This window comes from Microchirus variegatus (assembly GCF_963457635.1).
Source record: "Microchirus variegatus genome assembly, chromosome: 5".
Taxonomy (NCBI): Eukaryota; Metazoa; Chordata; class Actinopteri; order Pleuronectiformes; family Soleidae; genus Microchirus; species Microchirus variegatus.
The window spans coordinates 17533484-17554308 of record NC_139806.1 but is presented as its reverse complement, the minus strand read 5'-3'; the positions used below and the strand labels follow the sequence as shown (position 1 = coordinate 17554308).

Genomic DNA, 20825 nt, shown 5'->3' with positions numbered 1-20825 from the left:
AAATAGACGGGTGATTTATTGAAATTCATGCCGAGGTAAAAAGTGAACCGCCCTAAAGACTCTTAAGAGACATTCCTGTGTTTTGAGCTGATGGCGTTCACCTGTTGCAGGTGCAGAGAAAGCAGCTCGTCCTTAAAGTCTGTAAACTGAGATAAAAAGAATGTCACTCCGTATGTTTCCATGCACAGTTAAGTTTGTGGCGGGGTGGTCTGGTCCAAATAATTTGTTTTTTTTCTTATGTCTTAATGTATTTCAGGGGAGCTTGAGGCCACATTGACATACTCCTGCATTTAAAAACACATCATTCCGCTGTGGATCCACCTGCCAGCCACAGAATTCGTCTTTTCGTCTCCATTTTTCTAGTACTGAAAATGGAAAAGTTTGAAAAACGCCACTGGCTCACATTTTTTTTAATGCGAATACGTTTGATTTCGAAAACACAATTATCTGCATTCACTCCCCCCGAGTGGGTTTTATCAGCTACTGCTTGCATGCCAGCTGCGGAAAGGAAAGCTTTGTGAAAAAGCTTACTTTCTGTTTTAGTTTGACCCCGTTATTTGTCCATTACCGTGTCTTCTCAGTGGTTCTTTCTGAATTGAATCGAGCAGAAGAAAGAATCTGGCACAAACATGCTCAGTGTACCTGAATAGTCTTGTGATATACTTTTTCAGGTGTGGTAGTATCTGGACACAGGTCGTTTTTTTAAATTTATTTATTTTTATCTTTAAACAGTGTTTTCAAATTAAATTGCAGCAGTGTTGATGTTTCCTGAGTGTAGTCAGCATGCTGCAGTGGTGAGGACATTTTGTTGTTGTCACAGTCAGACACTGCTGTTGCCTCTGGAGACCACCTCGGCCTACAGACCTACTTCAGACAGGAATATTCTGGCAAAAACATAACCAGGACTATGACAGTGTTATATTACATCAATTGCTCTGAGTCTGCCGTGGAAGGCTGCCTTTTAATTGGTTGCTGGGCTGTTATTGCAACTCAAATAATGACATGATACTTCAAAGAAAGTGGGACGGATTGAAAACATGAAAAGTGACAGTGAGTCCTTTTCTTCTTAGGTATTTTCTTTAGCTTTTTTTTTTTTTGTATTTTTTTGACAACACAGTGATTTATGTCTGTTTGTGTTCCAGTTTTTTCTTCTTCTTCTTCTTTATTTATTTTTAAAGATTCCTTGATTCAGTGATGTCAGGCGCCGTCTTTGCTTTATAGAGGTGTTAGCTCTGTGACATGTCTAGACGAGGCTCATGTCTGCAGATCTAACCACCAGTAGTTCAATCATCTCTGTAAAAATGACCTATAAAACGCTTCATTTATCTTTTACATTTTATGACCACTTGTGGTTTCGAAAAAGAAGAAGAAACGCGTTAAACAAGAACGAGCGCGAGAAAGTATATTCTCTCCCTTTAATGAACAGAATCTCATTAAGCCATTGTAAAAGAAAAAAAAGAAAGAAGGGACATTTGATTACCAGTGTGCCACATTATCAGCCGTCTGAGCAAACTCTATATTCTGATAGCACCCAGTCTATCAGTGTCACCTAGGCTCCTTGACCTTCAATATTTCCCCCTGTTTGAATTAATACGAGTCCACATTCCTCCACTCCAGGGAGGCTATGGGTTTGAAGAATATTTACTGGATGAAATAGCCAGACTTCACAAGGTGTCTTTGATCACAAGGTGAAGCTAACAGGGTTATGGAGGAGGAGGAGGAGGAGAGATGGAAGGGCGAGCAGGGAGAGGAGGCTCATAAACAGACAGTCCGGTGACTCTGACCGTCACATGTACTGCAGCCAGTATGTTTATGGATGGAAAAATGTGATTATTGTTGGCAAAGTCTGACGAGGCCACCGGGGTTGACGGATCAAAACAAGAAACGAACTGATAAAACGGTTTTGCTTTCACTGGAGTTCCTGCTGTGAGAGTTTCTGTTTTGTGTGTTTTGGATTAGCTCACTGCACAGTCTCCTGTTAAAGTCATCTGACTAAACAAGCATCTGATGCTCAGCTGATCCAGCTCCTGACGAGAAAGCACAGGAATGTTTACGCAGGCACTAAATCTAAATAGCACAAAGTAAAAAAAATAACACTTTCAACACGGTTTCCAGTGTTTTCCCTTCATGCACAAGCGTCTCCGTTTGACGTCATTCATGTTTTCTCATTCTTGGTGCACGCCAGCGTCAAGGCTTCTTACATGGAAACAGTCATTAAAGGCACCTAACAACATTTTCCATGGATTATCCTAAAGAGACAGTGCCCCCCTAAAAAGAACTCTATCATGAGTCTCATTAGCTTTCCGCACATTTTCTCACCAGAGCGTCAATGTCACAATAGGCACCTGATTATCATTCGCCGTGGAGGCTGTGCTTGTTCTCCTCTCGTGGTGTGTACAGAATGGGAAGGTCACACAGCTTCGACTGAGCCAACCTGCAGCGATATTTCAAACAATCCCCGTTTTTAAAGTATACTGATCCACGTAGTTTTTTTCCAAGGTCACTTTTTAAGCACAGGGGGCTATAAACGACTGTCCTCCCCAGCTCTTAGCTGCTTTATTAGGCTTTAATTACTCTCATTTATTGAGTTTTTGTTATTTTGTGACATAAAGTGTGAGTCTTAGAGGTGCTCCTTGCCGTCGACTCGATTATCTCAAAGTTCATTCCTTCTCATATCAGGCCTCTTGGGTACGCACAGTGCAGTTGTTTGTCTCCACACATCAATGCATTCCTCACATTCCTCTCCCCCGTCCTGGATGAAAATCAGCTGGTTGCCTGAGAGAGGTCATTGAACTTTTCCTCCAGTATTCCCAGTCTGAGAAAAGAAGAACAAGAGGGAAGAGGGGGTGTGGGGGGGGTGGTTCTCCGTGGAGAACGCCTATGTTGAAAACAGAGATGATATGGGCTGTGTGGACATTCAGCATTAGATTTTTCACTCTGAAGTTGTGTTAGGAATAATTATATCCTTCCCTTCCCCTTGTTGATAAATGACCTCATGCACGATGCAGCACGGAGATGTTTTGTCACGCATTTCACAATTTTCAGTCTGTGGGGAAGCTGTGCTTACCTTCCAAAAACTGACTTTGGCTTTTGTCTGCACACACACCACATACTTTAGTTTTTAATCACCAGATGCAAATGTGATGGAATTTTTCTTTGACTGAACAAATAGTACAGGTACAACACCTTTAAAGTGGTCTCTGACAAAGTAAACATCCTTAATTCAAATCCAGAAGTCCTATAATTTAGTCTTGCAGTACATTAGCTTCCATCCTGTGTATCAGTATCAGCCTCCTAAGGGCATAACATAAATTAAGAGGTCATCATGATATTATTAATAGGAGTACATGGAAGCACATGGCACATTTTGAACTGTACTCTCTCGCACTCTTTGCTCTGTTATTTGTAAAATATTGCCCTGTGGGTTTACTTGTTTATGTACCTACGTTTCTAAAAGAAGAGTGCAAACTGTAACTGAAAATTACTTACAGCTTTCAGGAAAAAGTGTTACAGTAAAAAAAAAAGCACAGTTTTTCTCCCAAAATGTCAACAGTGTTGAATAAATAACAGAATATGAATAAATGCATTTTCAACACTGGCAGGAGATGCTGTCACTGAGACTTTGTGGGAAAACGTTTTTCCGTTCACTCCAGCTCCTCTTGTTTGCTCCTGACGGAGCTGCACCGCACACAGATGATTGTTTCCTCGGACATTATCGGACATCTGAGATCCTCAGTGTTTCGCCGCATGCTCCGCGGTGCTCGCAGCACGTCCCGTCGCACAACGCGGCCTCTTTCATTTACATGCATACATGGAGACGGGAGCTTAATCTGAAACCTGGCCTCCGTGCAAACCGCTCCAGTGCCCTCCTGCCAAAACTGACAAGCTTTCATTTAACAGCTGACTTTATTCAAGATGTCTATGAAAGAGGAGACTGCAGGAGGCGTTGGCTGACTAGCTTTGATGTCCTAATATGTTCTCCTCCGCTGACATGCTTAATTCTCTATCGGATGATATTACACTCGACTTGTTTGCCAATGCTTCCTAAATTACGGAGGCGAATTGGGCTTCCATCAAAGGCAAAATCACAACATTGCCGCTTTTAGTGAAAATAAAACCTTCCCTTTTGTTACAGTTTGGTTTTATGCTTTGACTCGGGGCTAAGATTTAGGAGTCGGCTAATGGTTCAAAACAAATACAAATCTCTTGGTTACAGTGTCTAACCAACTGTAGCTTTCCACCTCTCCTCCCCCACCCTTTCTCCATGGCATTAGTGTGACTACATGTTTGGCTTGCTTGTACTCTTTCCCTAGTTACCCACACAGAGTCTGTGATTTAGCCATACTTGGCCTTCGCTACCACAGAGAAGCCATAGTCTCAGCTTAGACAGTGATGTCATCCCCCCCTCCGTATCTGCACAGGAAGTGACTTCACACTTTACTGAACTGTTGAGGTCTTTCACAAAGACCTGACCTATCACTGTTGAGTGAAAAGGATTGTGTAACTTTGTTACATCATTGCTCAAAAGAAAGAAACGCTCAGATGCAAAGCACACAAAACCACAGTCGGCGCAATGCATCATTACAAGAAAGCACCATTACTAGCACCATGTTTGGGGCTCGATCGGGACAATTAGCCACCACATGCGCTTCACACTGTGTTTGCTGCAGCTGGTGTTCCCGACATGGCAACAGGTTGTGATGTCACACATAAGAATCTGAACTCCCGTTTTGAAGTGACGTGAGCTATTTGAGTAGCACAATGTTGAGCTTTTTTAACTGGAAATCCACAGACATGGCCTCCAACCAATAAGAAGATATTAGACTTCATAGACATTCAAGTACATTTATTTTTAAAACTAGCAGGGTCACCCTGCTGGGACAATATCCACTATTTGTATATGGTCTATGGTTCCCACACAAGCCATTACTCCATGTGAAATATTTATTTTTAACTCATATTGTTATGCTTGTTTTCAGCTTGGCTACTCAAAATTTGGTTGTTGTGTGGTCTCTAGGCTTCAGTGGATCTGACTTCAGCGTGCCGAAGCAGCGTGCTGCTGCCCCTTTCACAGGAAGTGAATCTCGTCTGTCACAAGAGAAGCAACAGGCCACTTGGGAATCCGCTGATTCCCACGGTCTCTATCAGTGTTTTTTATCTGAACAGCCTCTTGTGCTCCCTTGTTTTGCCAAAAATAAAGGGTGTTTTACTTCCTGTACAAAGCAATCTAACGCTGATAAAAGGAGTAAAAAATGTCGCCTAATAATTAACCTAAAGCATAGACTGGATGGGAAATACAACCTTGTCCTTCTGTCCAGTGAGTGCGTCTGCATGTTTTAAATGCCATAGATGCTGCATTCCAGTACCAACTGGCTCTTTATAGAAGTGCCCTTGCATGCCTGAGAGCAAAATTTGTACAAAAGGATGAGAGTTTCACACACACACACACACACACACACACACAAAAAAAAGTACCACAGCTCACTGGCTTCCACATGGTGTCCATGGATTTCTAAAGCCACAAACACGTCACTGGAGCTGCTGATGCGTAACGTGTGACTTCCTTGGAGAGAACACAGATTTATTAGACACTAACGTGGCAGACATCCGTTCTTGTCTTGAAAGCCGCTCTTGCCAGGTTTAATGCACTCCAAACACACTCCACACGTGTGTTTGTGCGTCGTGACTCACCGGCCCTTTTCCGTTCTCTGTACTTGTGCATCATAAATGGCCTTTACAGAGGCCGTGCAGCTGAAATGAGAGTTGTTTTATTAAACTGGGCAGCACTGAACCAGAAGCTGAGATGAAGCCGTCTCTTGATATTTGCAGCAGCGCGGCAGCTGCACTTCTGCCTGACTTAACTCTGTCACTTCCTCCCCGGATGGGCTTGGTGTAGACATCCTCAGACGCGCCAAACATCCCCTTTTAGCTGCATTGTATCTATTTCAGTGAGCCATTGTGGCAAGTTTCATCATATGTAAAGGGTTAAGGATTAATTGTTGCGGTTAAAATAGGTTTCAAGGCCAGAATCATGGGAACGGATCGTTTTAAAGAATAAAAGAAACGTATTGTCTGAGCTGCAGAGGCTGTCTGATTTAATGTGAGAGAAAAGAACGCTCTCCCTGGCTTTCCCTTTGCTTTGATGTCTCATCGCTCTGAATGCACAAGCGACTGATTGTAAATGATACTCTGACGTGCCAATAAACCAGGAGAGCAGAAGGAGAGAAGGTGACTGAGGAGGAAACTCTCACTGCATCCATCCACTGACACTCACTCCTCTGAACCTGCAAGGTCACCCAGTCATTTTATGTTGGAACAAAGATTTCCCAATAAAAAAGCAACAGGCTCGACGAGAATAAATGGCCTGCAGTGATGATACAGTTGTTCAGTCACGGTTACGGGAAGAGATGAGCAATGTTTGTCACTTCTTAATCTGTCTGTTCTTCCCGAAAACCTCAGAAACCTACAGTCGATGCTTCTGCACAATTTGCCTGGTTTAACTTCAATGTTTCTCCTCCCGCCGCCTCCTCGATGGGATGGAAAAAACGAAAAAAAAAAAAAAGTTCACTGAAGCATTATTCATCTCCTAAGAAACCAAAGTCTCATGTGTAAAGTTACAGTCCTTCCTTTATATGGCAGTTCAGACAATAAATAATGGCGACAATAATAAAAAAAAAAAAAACTACACAGGAGTGTGGGTGATTTAGTGGCGATGGCGTTTCATGTTCCAGTGGAGCGGGCCTACTCCCATGGGAGAAAGCACTGTTTTGTAAACACACAAACGCTGCTGCTGATGCAAATTTGAATATTTATGAGCCTTTAGGGTTGTATCCAGCGTCAAAAAATAGTTTTTGCCTTTTTTATGCCGGAGTTCAGGGTAATGAACTCGAGCGTAAAGACTGTTGAACTTAAATATGCGAGTGTGAAACATTAATTAAATTCTAGATGAGGAGGTTTAAAACAGTTTCCCATGTTGTCTAGAATCCTCTTTTGATATGTTTTTTTTTTCCACACAAGCTGATATTACATTTAAAAGGCTGTTATTTCCTTTATGGAGATAGTTATAACGCTTGAAAGGCCTTTTAAAGGATGTGTATCTGTCGGCCACCTGAGAGGTTAAATGCTCTTTGTGCTTAATACGCTAATAATATGATTTATCCTGATGCCACTGTGTTTCAGACTGTAAATGTACAGCATTTATTGCTTTTTAACACTGAATTAGTTTTTATTGGGAATTTAGAGAACATTGTAAAAATATTTATACACTGTTTTTACATCTGAGAATGAGGTTCCTAAATTCTTAATGTCTGTTTGTCAGAAACAACTTCCCGGGGTTTAAAACCTTTTCTCTTTCAACAAAAATGTGATTTTGAGAAGTCACAAATTGGCTTTGTAGATAGTGGTTAGTGTAGTTAAAAATGTGGTGGGTTGTGTGCTGCTTAACTGGGAACAATAACCTCATAGAAGCTCTGCCTGAGAACATTGAAGAGGATTGACTGGCAGAAATTGAATAGACCACCTTTAATGTCTTTAAAATGAAGGAGAAATGTTAGCCTAAACCATTTGTATGTACTTTGAGCAAGGCCCTTGCTGTATGGAGGCCACCATCTTGTGCCGACTTGTTTCTACAACAGCATGAGGGTGGTATATGTTATCACTTCTCTCACATAACTCAGAAAACGAATGAGCATCCACAGTGTTGTTTATGCAAAAATGATAGGTGATGGTTTTCTTATTTTACAGAAGATTTTTGAGCGGCTTCCCGTTAACCAGCTGCCGTGCTGTTTCCAGGTGTTGCACTATTGTCACAGTAAAGTGATTTGTGAAGCGCTCGGTGTCCCCAGCTCCGAGCTGTTTGCTGATGCTGACACAGCAGGGACTCACCGGGTAATGACTATTGCAACAAACTCGCCCGTCATCTCGTCTTTGCCAGTCCAGTCGATGGATGACAGTCTCACTCCAGAGACATTTGATCGAACCTGACCTTGCTGCCAGACGAGAGGGCTGCTGTGTTTTTCCCCCGTGTGTGTGTGTATGTATAAATAAAGTAATAATGGGATAGATATATATGTATAAATGCAGCCTATATTTTTGATCAAAACAGATAAATTACAGTACAGGACATCCATGCCTTTCTTGTGTTTCTCTCACATTACTTCCCCGTGGCTCCTGAAATGGGAGTTTTGTTTGACTTTAATTAGCTGCGGCGAAGTCTGCGAGAAGCTCATTAGAAAATCAAAGAGCAGCAGCGTATGCAATATTGTAAGTGTGTTACTATATGAATGCTTAGGAAATAAACAGAGCGTGGGGAGAAACTCGCTTCACAAGTGGATATAGCAGCAAAGCCACAGCAGGCACTTTAATTACAAGTTGAACTTTAACCCTCATTCCTTTCTCTCGGTCTCAGCCTGCCCGCAATTACCCACACAAACGTCCCAAAACAGAGATCACTGCCTAATCATTTTTCTGTTTTGGCAGAGGCACTTGCTTGGGGTTTTAACGGAGGTACAGCTGAGTGCACAAGATGACTCATTATCCTCCACACAAGCCAGGGGATACCCAAAGGAGTTGGCAAATCTTTGGTAGGCTTATTTCCTGTTGCCCTTAAGACAGCGAAAGGCCATCCTACAAAGACAACACTGACATTCTTTATGCTCGTGAGCAAAACCTGGAGGTCGAAATCATGCGGAAAAACAAATCAGAGGTCGATGACAAGCTCTTTCCTGCTGGTGGGAAAAGCAAATCATGTGTGAAGTTTCCAGCCTGGGTAACAATGACACTCAGGCAGCGAGTTGCCACCCCAGCGTGGCTGAGTATGAGATCCTCTCAAGTCTTTACTGTTCAGTCTGACTCCTTTACTCTGTATGTGTCTCTCCCAGGGATTCATTGTTTGCAGTAAAAACGAGAGGAAGGGAGTGTGTAAACCTGGCGTGGCATTTTCCCCTCTGGATTCATGGCTTCTGTGGGGCAGCTGTGACCTTTTAAAAGCCATTGATCCAAAAAACTGAATACTGTAGTGAGTTGCAGCCAGGACTTTATTTCCCAGATGCACACCTGCTGCTTGTGGCAGATGGTTTGCTGCAGGGCAAAGATGAGTTTTTTGAGGATTATAGTCTTTTGTTGATGTGATGAATGCAGATGTTTTGTCCTCTACTGTCCCGGCTACCCTTCTGTGTCCTCCTTTGCCAGCTGCTTATTGTTATTGTGACTTTCTTCAAAGGCTAGGGTTTTTCTCGCAATGGCGGTCAACGCAGGCGGAGGGAGAGAGGGAAGAGAGAGGAGAAAATAGAGAGCGCCGAGGTTTGTTTTTCACACCGCTCACATGGTTGTGTGGCAGTGCTGCTCGCTAACGTGTGAGTGAAAAAAGTTCCAGTGAAGTGGAGCATGCCTCAGTCTCATGATATCCACCTGACACCCCCTACTCCCCTCCTCTGTCTCTGCTCTCTCCCCTGACTCACTCTGGAGTTATTACCATCCCTGTCCTTGTGGGATTCTTTAAACATCCATCACCGCTGTTACGAACCTCTTACTGTAATTGGCTCGCTTTTGTTTCAGACTTAAATAGATGATAATCTATGCTGACTGTCTGGGACATATCAAGGACACACATCATGAGGTTGTCATTTTTTATTTCTAGCCTTGATAGTGGTCAGATATGCACAGTCTGTGCTGCTGGACCTTTAGTGGCTGTTTGGTGCTCCTCCCTCAATAGATTTCCAGAACTAGTTGAAGAAGTACAATAAGAGCAGTGGTTTTGCCAACCAAGTCATTCAGCTCTGCTGGAGGTCTAACTGAAGAGCTCATTCTATAATTAGTACCTGAACCCTGGGGGGCACAAGTGGGGGGTAACCAAGCCTTCAGTGAGAGAGACAGGGCATGTTTCGAGTTCAGAGATGGCAGTGTTGGTCTGTCAGTCAGTCCAGAGTAAAATACTGTATCTCACAAACTGTTGGGCATATTTTTACAGACTTCCTTAGTTCTAAGGGCAACTGATTGTACTGACTTGATATATCCCATGGATGATCACGCTGGTAGTCAAATTCACGTCCCTCTCAAGATTTAGGTCTTCTGTGATTACACGCCATATAGCACCATCATTGTTCTATACCCTTTACAATGTGAAAACCTGCAACATATGTACTTACTGCTGCTATTCTCTATCAAAACAGTAACAAAAGGCAGAGTTTGATGTCACTGGGAAGATGTGTGGGATCCTGGGAACTGTTGTTCTGCGGGTTTTATGGCAGCGCTGAATAGTTGTGAACCATGACTTTATTGTTTTTGCCTCACAAGTTATAGCAGGAATGGATAGAGTGGACTACGTCATTAAAAGGCAGCCAAAACAAAGAGGTCCGGACCTTGAATATGAATATGGATTTCTATGGATTTAAAGAGTGTTTGGAGAACTCTTTGGAGCACTCTTGCCTTTGCAGCAAGAAGACCCAGGTCTGCGACTCAGTCGGAACAACGTCCTTTCTGTATGGAGTTTTGGAGTTTGCGTGTTCTCCCCGTGTGTGTGTGGGTTTTCTCCGGGTTCTCCAGTTTCCTCCTACAGTCCAAAAACATTTTGGGGATGCAGCAAATTAGACAGTCTAAATTGACCGTAGGTGTGAGAGTGAATGGTTTGTCTCTATGTGGCCCTGTGATAGACCCGCCCAGGATGTACCCTGCCTTTCACCCTATGCCAGCTGAGTTCGACACCAGTGCCCCCCGCGACCCTCATTTGGGTTTTACCTATTTTGGTTACACTTTACAATAAGGATCCCTTAATTAACGTTAGTTAGTGCATTATATTAATTAACTGTTTAATAATATATTGGTAATCATCATTATGTATTACTTAGCTTTAGTTCACATTGGTTTGTCGTCCAAAATTTGACAAAAAAAGTCATAGTATAGTATGTCGTCCAAAAATGGTCAAAAGTTGTCAAAAACTTAATAGTATAGTATGTCGTCCAAAACTGGTCAAAAACATCATAGTATAGTATGTTGTCCAAAAATGGTCAAAATGTCATTGTATAGTTTGTAATCAAAAATGGTCAAAAACATCATAAACGTCACATTAACGGAGATTTAGAAATAGTATAGTATGATGCTTTGGACCAAAAAAATTGTCAGTTTTTGGACGACATAGTTTAGTATGTCGTTTTTGTCAAATATTTGACTCAATAAATGTTACTAAAAAAACAATTCTATTCAACTTTGTCTTTGGCTCAGGTGCTAGAGCACCCAACTTGCCACATGTGTTGAAGCTTTTGTCCACTCTGCATGTGGCCCTGGTTCGAATCCCGTGTCGAGTGGCCGATCCAGTATGTCATTCTCCCCCTCTCTGCCTCCCATTAACGGAGATGTAGAAATTTAGACAAAGTATAATATGACTTTTTTGTCTCATTTGGACCAAAAAAATGTTTTTCAAAAAAATTGTCAGATTTTGGACGACATTGTGTAGTATGACGTACTACATAGTATAGTATGACGTTTTTGTCAAGTTTTGGACCAAAAAAAAGTTTTTCAAAAATATTGTCAGATTTTGGACGACATAGTATAGTATGTCGTTTTTGTCAAATTTTGGACCAAAATTTTTGTTCAAAAAATGGTCACATTGTGGACGACATAGTGTAGTAATACGTACTACATAGTATAGTATGACGTTTTTGTCAGGTATTGGACCTTAAAAATGTTTTTCAAAAAAATTGTCAGATTTTGGACCACATAGTATAGTATGTCGCTTCTGTCAAATTTTGGACCAAATTTTTTTTTCCAAAAATGGTCACATTTTGGATGACATAGTGTAGTATGACGTACTACATAGTATAGTATGACGTTTTTGTCAAGTTTTGGACCAAAAAAAATGTTATTCAAAAAAAATTTCTGATTTTGGACGACATAGTATAGTATGTCGTTTTTGTCAAATTTTGGACCAAATTTTTTTTTCAAAAAATTGTCACATTGTGGACGACATAGTGTAGTTATACGTACTACATAGTATAGTATGACGTTTTGTCAAGTTTTGGACCTAAAAAGTGTTTTTCAAAAAAATGGTCAGATTTTGGACAACATAGTATAGTATGTTGTTCTTGTCAAATTTTGGACCAAAATTTTTCTTCAAAAAATGGTCACATTGTGGACGACATAGTGTAGTAATACGTACTAAATAGTATAGTATGACGTTTTTGTCAAGTTTTGGACCTAAAAAGTGTTTTTCAAAATAATTGTCAGATTTTGGACGACATAGTATAGTATGTCGTCTTTGTCAAATATTCGACTCAATAAATCTTACTAAAAAAGCAGTTCTATTCAACTTCCTCTTTGGCTCAGATGGTAGAGCACCCGACCTGCCCCATGTGTTGAACCTTTGGTCCCCTCTGCATGTGGCTATGGTTCGAATCCCGCGTCGGGTGTTCTGATCCGGTATGTCATTCTCCCCCTCTCTGCCTCCCATTAACGGAGATGTAGAAATTAAGACATAGTATGGTATGATGTATTTGGCAAGTTTTGGACCAAAAAAGTGTTTTTCAAAAAAAAATTCAGATTTTGGACGACATTGTATAGTATGTCGTTTTTGTCAAATATTTGACTCAATAAATGTTACCAAAAAAAACTGTTCTATTCAACTTTGTCTTTGGCTCAGATGGTAGCGCACCCGACTTGCCACATGTGTTGAAGCATATGTGGCCCTGGTTCGAATCCCGCATCGAGTGTTCTGATCTAATATGTCATTCTGCCTCCCACTAACGGAGATGTCGAAATTTAGACAAAGTATAGTATGATGTTTTTGTCTCTTTTGGACCTAAAAAGTGTTTTTCAAAAAAATTGTCAGCTTTTGGACGACATAGTGTAGTATGACGTTTTTGTCAAGTTCTGGACCACAGCTTTTTGTTCAAAAAATGATCACATTTTGGTCGACAGTGTAGTATGACGTACGTACTATGTCGTCCAAAATCGGACCATTTTTTTGAAAAAAAAATTTGGTCCAAAACTTGACATAAACGTCATACTATACTATGTAGTATGTCATACTACACTATGTCGTCCAAAATGTGACCATTTTTAAAAAAAAATTTTTTTTCAAAATTTGTCAAAAACGTCATAGTATAGTATGTCGTCCAAATATGATCAAAAATGCATAGTATAGTAAGTTGTACAAAAACGGTCACAAACGTCATAGTATAGTATGTCGTCCAAATATGATCAAAAATGCATAGTATAGTACGTTGTCTAAAAATGATCAAAAACGTCATAGTATAGTATGTCGTCCAAAAATCGTCAAAATTGGTCAAAAACCTCATATTAAAGTATGTCGTCCAAATATGATAAAAAATGTCATAGTATAGTATGGCGTCCAAAAATGGTCAAAAACATCATTGTATAGTATGTCGTCCAAAAATGGTCAAAAAGGTCATATTATATATCTCGTCCAAAAATGGCCAAAAATGCCATTGTATAGTATGTCATCCAAAATTTGTCAAAATTGGTCAAAAACATCATACTATACGTATGTCATCCAAATATGGTCAAAAACGTCATAGTACAGTATGTTGTCCAAAAATGGTCAAAATTGGCCAAAAACATCAGACTATAGTAAATCGTCCAAAAATGGTCAACAACGTCATAGTATAGTATGTTATTAAAAAATGGTCAAAGACATCATAGTATAGTTTGTCGTCCAAAAATTATCAAAATTGGTCATAAATGTCATAGTATAGTATGTCGTCCAAAAAGGTCAAAAACGTCATAGTATAGTATGTCGTCCAAAAATGGTCAGAATTGGTCGAAAACGTCATAGTATAGTATGTCGTCCAAAAATGGTCAAAAACGTCATTGTATAGTATGTCGTCCAAAAATGGTCAGAATTGGTCGAAAACATCATACTATAGTATGTCGTCCAAAAATGGTCAAAAACGTCATAGTATAGTATGTCGTCCAAAAATGGTCAGAATTGGTCGAAAACGTCATACTATAGTATGTCGTCCAAAAATGGTCAAAAACGTCAATGTAAAGTATGTCGTCCAAAGATGGTCGAAATTTGTGAAAAATTGCCATAGTATAGTATGTCGTCCAAAAATGGTCAAAAACGTCTATAGTATTTCGTCAAAAATTGTCGAAATTAGTAAAAAACATCATAGTGTAGTATGTCGATGAAAAATTGTCTGAATTGGTCAAAAACATTATAGTGTAGTATGTCATCCAAAAGTGGTCAAAAACGTCATAGTATAGTATGTCGTCCAAAAAGGTCAAAAACGTCATAGTATAGTATGTCGTCCAAAAATGGTCAGAATTGGTCAAAAACGTCATAGTATAGTATGTCGTCCAAAAATGGTCAGAATTGGTCAAAAACGTCATTGTATAGTATGTCGTCCAAAAATGGTCAGAATTGGTCGAAAACATCATACTATAGTATGTCGTCCAAAAATGGTCAAAAACGTCATAGTATAGTATGTCGTCCAAAAATGGTCAGAATTGGTCGAAAACGTCATACTATAGTATGTCGTCCAAAAATGGTCAAAAACGTCAATGTAAAGTATGTCGTCCAAAGATGGTCGAAATTTGTGAAAAATTGCCATAGTATAGTATGTCGTCCAAAAATGGTCAAAAACGTCTATAGTATTTCGTCAAAAATTGTCGAAATTAGTAAAAAACATCATAGTGTAGTATGTCGATGAAAAATTGTCTGAATTGGTCAAAAACATTATAGTGTAGTATGTCATCCAAAAGTGGTCAAAAACGTCATAGTATAGTATGTCGTCCAAAAAGGTCAAAAACGTCATAGTATAGTATGTCGTCCAAAAATGGTCAGAATTGGTCGAAAACGTCATACTATAATATGTCGTCCAAAAATGGTCAAAAACGTCATTGTATAGTATGTCGTCCAAAAATGGTCATAGTATAGTATGTCGTCCAAAAATGGCCAAAAACATCATAGTATAGTATGTCGTCCAAAAATGGTCAAAATTGGTCAAAAACGTCATAGTATAGTATGTCGTCCAAAAATGGTCATAGTATAGTATGTCGTCAAAAATTGACAAAAACATCATAGTATAGTATGTCGTCCAAAGATGGTCAAAAATTGTCAAAAACATCATAGTAAAGTATGTCGTCCAAAAATGGTCAAAAACGTCATAGTATAGTATTTCGTCAAAAATTGTCGAAATTAGTAAAAAACATCATAGTGTAGTATGTCGATGAAAAATTGTCTAAATTGGTCAAAAACATTATAGTGTAGTATGTCATCCAAAAGTGGTCAAAAATGTCATAGTATAGTATGTTGTCAAAAAATGGTCAAAATTGGTAAAAATCGTCATAGTATAGTATGTCATCAAAAACTGGTCAAAAAAGTCTTCGTATAGTATGTCGTTCAAAAATGGTCAAATTGGTCAAAAACGTCATAGTATAGTATGTCGTCCAGAAACAAGTGGTTAAGTTTTGGGCATGATCCATAGACGATATCACTATTTCTATCGCTATTTTGTGGGGGGCTGATCTGCCCTGGTGGAGGTCTGCGCTCTCCTAGGGCTACTAGTTATATAAGTTACTATAACACTATAGAATGAGTCATTTTACCCTCCTTGCATTAGCATGTTAGTATTGCACAAGCTACAGTTGTTATAGTTGGTTCAAGCTATTTCCAGCTGATTTGAGAGTGCTGTGTGTTTTGCATAAAGAGGATCTAAACTGGGAAGAAACTGCTGATCCTTCATCCTCTGTGTCACTGACTTGCCCCCCAACCTCAAGAATGCCAGAGGAACGGGAAGGGAGGAGAGGGAAACAGGAAATACTTCTGTCTCCACGCTGAACTTCAGAATGGATATGCCTTTTTTAGTCCTGTGTGGGCTTTTGTTTGATTATAGGAAGCTATATATTAATGACAACTTTTGGAAAGGAGTCCAATGACCCAGTTTTGTTCCTGTTGGATCAAGGTCGAATAAAATGTGTGTATTTCAGCTCAAGTTTCATGCAAAACACAATAACTGCAAAGCTATGCAAGTCTTTACACAGTGTAATGGCTGTTTATACTATTTCAACTTCATTTATATTCCATCTTAACCTAAATTGATACAGTTTTCTTATTACGCAGACTCACATTTTACTTCCTACTTGCAGCGGAGACATATTAAAATTAAACGTTGATAGATTCCTATGGGAACGGACAGTTATATTTCAGGGGAATTGCTAAACATGTCTCCAAATAAAGGTCAAATTTTTTTTTAGACACTTACATATTCATTTGGAAACACTGGCAATAATGCACTATAGTAGTTTAGTTTTAGGATAATCGTGTCTGTGTGTGTGTGTATGTGTGTGTGTGTGTGTGCGGTTTAGCGGCTTAGCGCCATGACTTCCTGTCCAGCTGTTCCTGCTGTCACCTCTTGTGAGCAGATGTCTGTATTTCCTATTATAAGACACACACACACACACACACACACACACACACACACATTCATGGTATTCAGTGTTGAGGGCTTGTGTGCTTTGCCCACGCTCTCAGTTTGTTAGCAGCAGAGAGCGTACACGAGTATCATTAATATATTAATGCTAATGCTCAAGTGTTGCGGTGCACGTCCACATGCAACAAAAAAAAAAAAAAAGGAAGAAAAAAAATTGTTGATATGCAGTTTCCAATGGGCTCTTTGTGATTCCCCTGTTTGTTTATTGTGTGTTTCTGGGCGTGTTGCGTCTGAGGTTGTGCGTAGGAGAGTGTTAGAGACAATTAACAGTGGATGGTTGGATATGCTGCCAACCTAAATGTAGTAACACTGTTTACATCTTAATGGGTCTTTCCAAAGATTGATGCAAGCACAGAGTTTGCACTGTGTTCATGTTTCAGACTCCCACAGCCACCTCCAAAACAAACTGACGTGGATGCAGTTGAGTTTTTAAAAAGACGCAACTAAACCACAACATCGTGCAAACTAAAAAACTAGAAAACTAAAACTGTCCCTTTAAAAACTGCTCACACTGAAGTCTGTGAATATTTAAAGCTCCAGTTTGTATTGTACAACTGCATTGGCAACCGAAGTAGACATTTGAAATCATAATTTGGATGGCTATCCCTAAAGGATATATCTTCAACTGTAATACATAATAATAGTAATATTTATAATAATACGTGTTCAGTGAACAGTTTTCTATGTTTTCAAAGCCAGAAATAATCTATTTTATCACCCTGTGCCACGGATGCACCCTTGGTAAATTGCCGTGGGAATAACACACAACTCCTTATATGGACATCCTGTGGGTGTGTGTTTCGGTCACATATTCAGGCTTTAAAAAACTTTCTTACGTGTTGTTGTGTCAAAGTTATGATTCAGTAAATATCGCATTTTTAGTCGTGATATAAAGTAGCAATAATTATGCAGAAGCCACAAAATAGAGCGTCTTTTCTTTTTTTAAATCTTTAAAATGAGCCAAGTGGATTTTGAACTGTGACGTATTTCCAAATTCACAAATCCAATCTGATTTTTAAACATTTTGAGTACTTTTTGCTCAGGTGTGTTTGTGAAAATGAAAAAAAAAAAACGACGTTTCGACACATTGCATAGGTTGTGCTGGGGAAAAAAAGGATGTAAGACATTCCATATTGCACATTCTTATAGCCTCTGTATACACTGTACAACATAGTCATGGAAAAATGCTAAGGGTTAACCTGAAGCTATTAAAAAACTGACAATGTTCCTTTATAATAATGAACATATGGCACTGCATCTATATTGAGTCAGTCTGGCACATCCATAGCTGTAAATACTCACTAAAATACCAAATGTGTATCAACGGCTAAGGGTCTACTTCCTCCTGTTGGAACTACCGTCCACAGATATTTTAGAAAATCCCTGTGGGGTTTTTCCAATTTGTGAAATGACATATTCGGACCACATTTGAATGTACGCACCCCGTGTTGTCAGATGTCGTGTTTGTCTTCAAGCACGCCTGCATTATCTGCCGTCATGTCTTCTTCTAGCAGACAACACCCATCTGATAAAGAACAAATGATGCAACAACACAAACACAGGTAAACACATAGTAATTCTTCAACAGTCGCAATTAATCAACTGTCTCTCCCTGTGTGTGTGTGTGTGTGTGTGTGTGTTTTCCCAGGATGCCTTTGTGGAGCTGTATGACAGAAAGGGGGAGTCGGTGTTCAGTTGCTCCTGGCCCTCCATCAAGACCGTGTTCGGTCTGGCTGCACTCGGGGCCGCGAGCCTCACCATCGGAGCATACCTGACACAGAAGTGAACGAGGCCTGGGCTCCGTCAACTCCACTTTATTTCTCAACATCCTGCTCTATTTCCTCGTGCCTCTCTTTATTTCTTCTACAGCCGCTCCTGACCCCCTCAGAGACGAACCTTCAGACTCTTCCCAAACCCCTGGCTCCCTTCAAAGCCTTCTCTCTTAAAAAAAACAAAAAAAAAAAAAAAAAAAACAATCTCCCCTCTTCCTCGCCCCTTCACGTCAAAGCAGACACAAATCAAAAACAAGTGAAAGAACCAGACGCGCGGCCCATGCAGAGCAAAGGAATTCTTGAAGAGAGGCGGCTTAGATGTAATCACACTAAGCTGAGAGTGGAGGGATCACTGGTATGCATCTCTCTCTTTTTTTCTTTTTGCTTTTGTTTTGTTTTGTTTTTCGTTCTGCCTGCTTGTGTAGTTATAGCATGAACGTCGAGTGTTAGTGTAGATGCTGCATGTGTCAGAGCTGTCTGTTTGAAGGCCTTGATGATGAGGTGTCGGGACAATGATGATGATGATGATGATGATTATGCTGGAGAGAAAACAGCCGCAGACCCGCACCCCTGCAAGTTTGGTTGAAAAACCCTGTTTGAACTGTGGACTCAGGTCCACCCCCCTCACGCCGCCTCCACACAGCCGTCCTCCAAAGGACTTCCTCCACAGAACAGCTGCTCAGAATGTATAATGGACACATCCTGACGGAAGCAGCCTGGTGTGCGTCTGCTGCTTTTCACGCCTCGGACAGCTCCGGTGATCACCGTTCACTACTTTCCCTGGTGTCTAATCGAAGACGGGCCGGAGACAGACTGAGCTCAGCTGCTTCTCCCAAGTTTTTAAAAGCTCCTTGTTTTTTTTTTTTATGTTAATTTTTATTCTTGCAACACACTAAATCCTTCTTCTTTTTTTTCCCCGAGTGAAAAACATACCAGGGAAGCCTGCTGTTGCTGAGAAATGACATATTCAAATGAATATACTGCAAGGAACGATGAGCTCAGCACAAAACAGTGAAGTCAAAGTCAAAAAACTGTCTTTTTTTTTTGGGGGGGGGGGGGGGGTTGTTATGAGTGAAGGCTCATGCAGCGGGAAAAAAAATATGGGATTTTTGGAGTGCATTCCTCAAGCAAAGTGTAAACAAGCTTCATTATTCCACCTCAGAACTCCACAGGGCTCACACTGTTAGCACGAAGCCACCACTTTGTATTTTCTATCCCTGTTGCAGCGTTTGTACTCTTCAACTCAGAGGTGACCGGTCAACACGTGGCTCCTCCAGCTGCCGAGGCCACACAGTGACTCTGTCGTGTTAGAAATCCGCTCTGTCGTCGTTGGCACAAACAGAGTAAGTGAAACAGCACAGCAGCAGAGTCTCAGTGAATCCCGTGTGATGAAACCTGAGACGTCCCCTCTGTCTCTCTCCCTCTCTCTCCAGTCTGCAGATCCATTCACCCATTCATTTGTTCCGTTCAGCCTGTTTTCTTTTCTTTAAGGTATTGTTTTGTCTTGTGTTACAGCCTGATAGAACGTGTGGAAAGGCTCATGTCAGCTCTGGGATGTTTTTATTGTTGTTTGCAGTTCTTGGAAAAAAGTTGGTTATAGAAAAGTAATTTGAGATCTCATTCAAAAATCTTTATCTTTCTTTGTTGCACGGTCACTGTCTTCGCACAATCTCTATTGTGTGCAGCCATATTTATAACTGAATAGGTTAGAGGATAACAAATAACAACAAGGAAGTCGCGTTTTCTATTTATTGAGAGGTACCAGATCAGATTTCTAATAGTCCTTTGATGAGAAATAAGACGTTTTCACCTCTGTTCTATGGAATAACACTGTAACTACATTATTTCCTCGCTGCTATTATAACAACAACAACAACAACAACAAAAAAATAAAGTACAAAAAAAAGTGAATTGTGTTGTATTAATATCGGCTAATGGCTGCTATACTGTTGATTTCACTTTAATTTACAGCTTAAACTGCCACAAATTAACAGTATGGTTGTAGAGAGCTGGAAACCAAAGTTAGCTTGTATTAATCTTTGATTTAAAACAAACAAAAAAAATAAAAGAAAAGAAAAGAAAAGCAAAAGAAAAAATAATAAAATAAACCACAAAAACAAAAGTAGAATACATGTGGCTTCCCTTCACTGTGGCGTCGGCTCAGTGAAGGGTTGGTGATCTCTCTCTCTCTCTGTGTGGAGGGTTTGTCTAAGTGTTACTGTACTATATCACATTAACTTTGTGCTCCAATGATAACTCAGTGCTTAACTGTAAAATGTTCACCTGCCTGACCCACAACTTCCTCAGTTATCACATACAAACGCACACACACACACAAACACAAACACACGTCACGCTCATCGTCACAAACAGCAGTGTGTGATATAATTCCAGTGATGTGTATGTGAGAGACGAGCGGAGGGTGATTTATGAGCAGTTTCACAGCAATATACTGTCATTTTATATTCTCTGTGCATATATGAATGTAGGGCACGATGGTTGCTGTACTGTTTTATGTCTATAATCGCAAAAACCTGTAGCACTTAACAAAAAAAAAAAGAAAAAAAGAAAGTGAATTGTGTTTCTGTTGTTTACTGCTATATCCACA

At 40.1% G+C, this 20825-nt stretch overlaps 1 protein-coding gene across 1 annotated transcript in view; it reads left to right on the top strand.

Annotated features, from left to right (window-relative positions):
- The window catches only part of bcl2b (BCL2 apoptosis regulator b), a 29442-nt gene extending 10208 nt beyond the window's left edge, over positions 1-19234 (top strand). Inside the window, exon 2 of the mRNA XM_083890221.1 lies at positions 18094-19234. Coding sequence (XP_083746347.1) covers positions 18094-18231 — 138 coding nt within the window. The 3' untranslated portion in view covers positions 18232-19234. The remainder of the gene's footprint in view (positions 1-18093) is intronic.
- The last annotated feature ends 1591 nt before the right edge of the window (positions 19235-20825 follow it).